General features: G+C 37.5%; 1 protein-coding gene and 1 pseudogene across 1 annotated transcript in view; both read left to right on the top strand.

Moving 5' to 3' along the window:
• LOC110425460 (uncharacterized) overlaps positions 1–198 on the top strand; it is a 2,010-nt gene extending 1,812 nt beyond the window's left edge. The window contains exon 5 of the mRNA XM_021440396.2: positions 63–198. Within this exon, the coding sequence (XP_021296071.2) occupies positions 63–198 (136 nt within the window). The remainder of the gene's footprint in view (positions 1–62) is intronic.
• Positions 199–1,151: 953 nt separating this feature from the next.
• LOC110425459 (UDP-glycosyltransferase 76B1-like) overlaps positions 1,152–2,833 on the top strand; it is a 1,823-nt pseudogene continuing 141 nt past the window's right edge.

Raw genomic sequence — 2,833 nt, 5'->3', positions numbered from 1 at the left:
AAGTTGTTAGTAGTAGTAGACTTGAATTGTTATATAGGTCTTAACAATCACATTCACATAAGATATGGGATGTTCGGTATCACAATCTCAACTACTCAAATCCTTGATGGTGAAAGCTCACATCAGATTGATGTAGGCTTTGATACTATTTGTAACGACCCAAGTCCAACCATTGGCCCAGCAACTCTTTGGGCCTAAACCACGTGGCCCTCAAAAGCTTAAGCTCAAGTTGCTAGTAGTAGTAGACTTGGATTGTTATATAGGTTTTAACAATTATATTCACATCAGATGTGGGATGTTGGGTATCACAAGTTAACAATCAGCAGCACTTCCTGCTGGCTGTTAGACCAGGTTCAATCTGTAGCTTAAAATGGCTTGAAACTTTACCGACTGAGTTCCTAGAAGAGATAAGTGGAAGCAGACATATTGTAAAATGGGCACCCCAACAAGTGCTAGCTCACCTTGTTGTAGGAGGGTTTTAGACTCACAATGGATGGAATTCGAAATTAGAGAGCGTTTGTGAAGCTGTCCCAATGATTTGTCAACCTTGTTTGTTGACCAAAGGGTAAATGCAAGATATTTTTTTTCCTGAGCCATAAGTGGTTTTTCGTTGATTAAAATTATGGGAGTACAGTGGAAGGATAAACCAAATATCCATCCATTCAAGTAACAGTAATAGACACTTGATAGAAGTCTAGTAGTAAATCAGAATACAAAGAAATACTGCATCACAATACATCAGCAAAGTCAAATAGTGCCAACGCACCAAAAGGTGGGGAACCCACAACGTAATTTAAGATCGAGTATTAGAATCACTGGATGTCGTATGAGGATCAGTCTCATAAAATTTTTCCTTTTAGTTATTTGAAGCTTTGTGATATAAAGTCACGTTTCCATCATTGAGGTAAGTATTGATTTCCTTTCTTACCTACAACCTTACAAAAAGTTTAATTGTCTATGAAGACATATAGAGACAATAGCTAATTGAAAATAACAAAACAGATAGTAATATTTTCCATTGTATTGCTAACGGGTCAATCTTTTCCAAGATGCCTTTCCTTTCTCATCTTTCTTTCTCCCTAGTTTCTTTTTTCATCCCCTTTTTAATAAGTTGATGGAGAATCATGAAGTCATTTAAATGTAGAATAGGAATGGAAGGGGGAGTCATACTCTTCCCACTGCCATTTCAAGGCCACCTAAATCCTATGTTTCAGCTTGCCAACATCCTCCATGCTAGAGGCTTTTCCACTACCATAATCCACACTCAGTTCAACTTTCCAAACCTCTCAAACCCTCATATCAGGTTTTGTTCAACAACTGATGGATTGTTGGAAAACCAAGTCATTTCATCATATGTTTATGGTGTTATGGCCTTCATCAAAATCCTCAACTCAAATTGTGTAAACCCTTTCATGGATTGCTTGTCTAAGTTGCTATCTACCAACGTGGAGGATCCCATTGTTTGTTTAGTTACTGATACTTTATGGTACTTTACTCAACCTATTGCCGATGGCCATAAACTTCCAAGGATTGTGTTAAAGACCGACAATGTCTTTTCCTTCCTTGTTTACAAGTCCATGCCATCTCTACACAAAAGGGGCTACCTCTTAGTGCAAGGTACAGATCACTCATCTCATTGATCTGATAAGATTAATTAGTTTTCAGGTATTATTTTTAAGTTCAGTTTGTCTTGACTCTTTACTTTCAAATGAGTCATACCAGGATCTGTAATAACCAAAAGTTCAGACATGCAAATTTGTATCTTCTGATGGAGAATATATCATGTAACTCTGTTTTATCTTGTTGTCTAATTGCACTTTTCATCAAGATTAGACCCTATTAAATCAGTGTCAAGATAACTTTTCTGAGATAATTTCTACAATGTTGCATTGATAGGATTTAGATTTTACGAAAGAAACTTGATGACAAATTGAGAAGTCACAACACTCAATTTCTTATGATTGTATTTATTTGTTTACTGAAATAGTTTACTCCTTATGGCACTATAAAACAAGCTTTAAGTTCATCTTTTGTTTTATGAAATACAAATTACTGAAATGCTGAATCTTTTCTTCTCAGACTCTCGAACAAAAAACCATGTCCGAGAGCTTTTACCACTCAAATTCAAAGACATTCATAGGATTGAAACAAGCCATCTAGAAAGCTTACTTTAATTCTTGTCTATCATAATTGAAGAAGTTAAGGCCTCTTCAGGACTTTATATTTAACTCCAATGAAGACCTTGAACAAGAAGCTCTAACAAAATGTTCCCTAGACTTTCCTATCCCAACTTTTGCAATAGGTCCTTTCCACAAGTCCTTTCCACAAGTCCTTTCCATTGTCTTTCTACAGTAGCTTACTACCTCAAGACCAGAGCTGAATATCATGGCTAGACAAACAAGCACCCAACTCTGTGATCTACGTTAGCTTTGGAAGTATAGCAGCCATGAACGAGGTTGATTTCTTAGAGGTAGCTTGGGGGTTGGCCAACGACAAGCAGCCTTTCTTGTGGGTGGTTCGACTAGGGTTAGTCCATGGCTTAGAGTGGCTTGAACTATTGCCAAATGGGTTCCTGGGGATGCTAAGTGGAAGAGGAAACATAGTGAAATGTGCTCCGTAACAAGAAGTGCTAGCCCACCCTTCAACAGGGGGATTTTAGACACATTGTGGTTGGAATTCAACCCTAGGGAGTTTATATGAAGGGGTTCCTATGATTTGCCAACCTTCTTTTGCTGACCAAAAGTCGAATGCAAGATATATAAGCCATGTTTGGAAAGTTAGGGTGCATCTAGAGTTCAAGATAGAGAGAGGGCAGATAAAAAAGGCAATCAAA

Source organism: Theobroma umbraticum, unplaced genomic scaffold, assembly GCF_002168275.2.
Source record: "Theobroma umbraticum cultivar Fairchild unplaced genomic scaffold, ASM216827v3 scaffold_81.0, whole genome shotgun sequence".
NCBI classification, from domain to species: domain Eukaryota; kingdom Viridiplantae; phylum Streptophyta; class Magnoliopsida; order Malvales; family Malvaceae; genus Theobroma; species Theobroma umbraticum.
The sequence above is the reverse complement of the archived record's forward strand: the minus strand, read 5'-3'. Positions and strand labels throughout refer to the sequence as shown.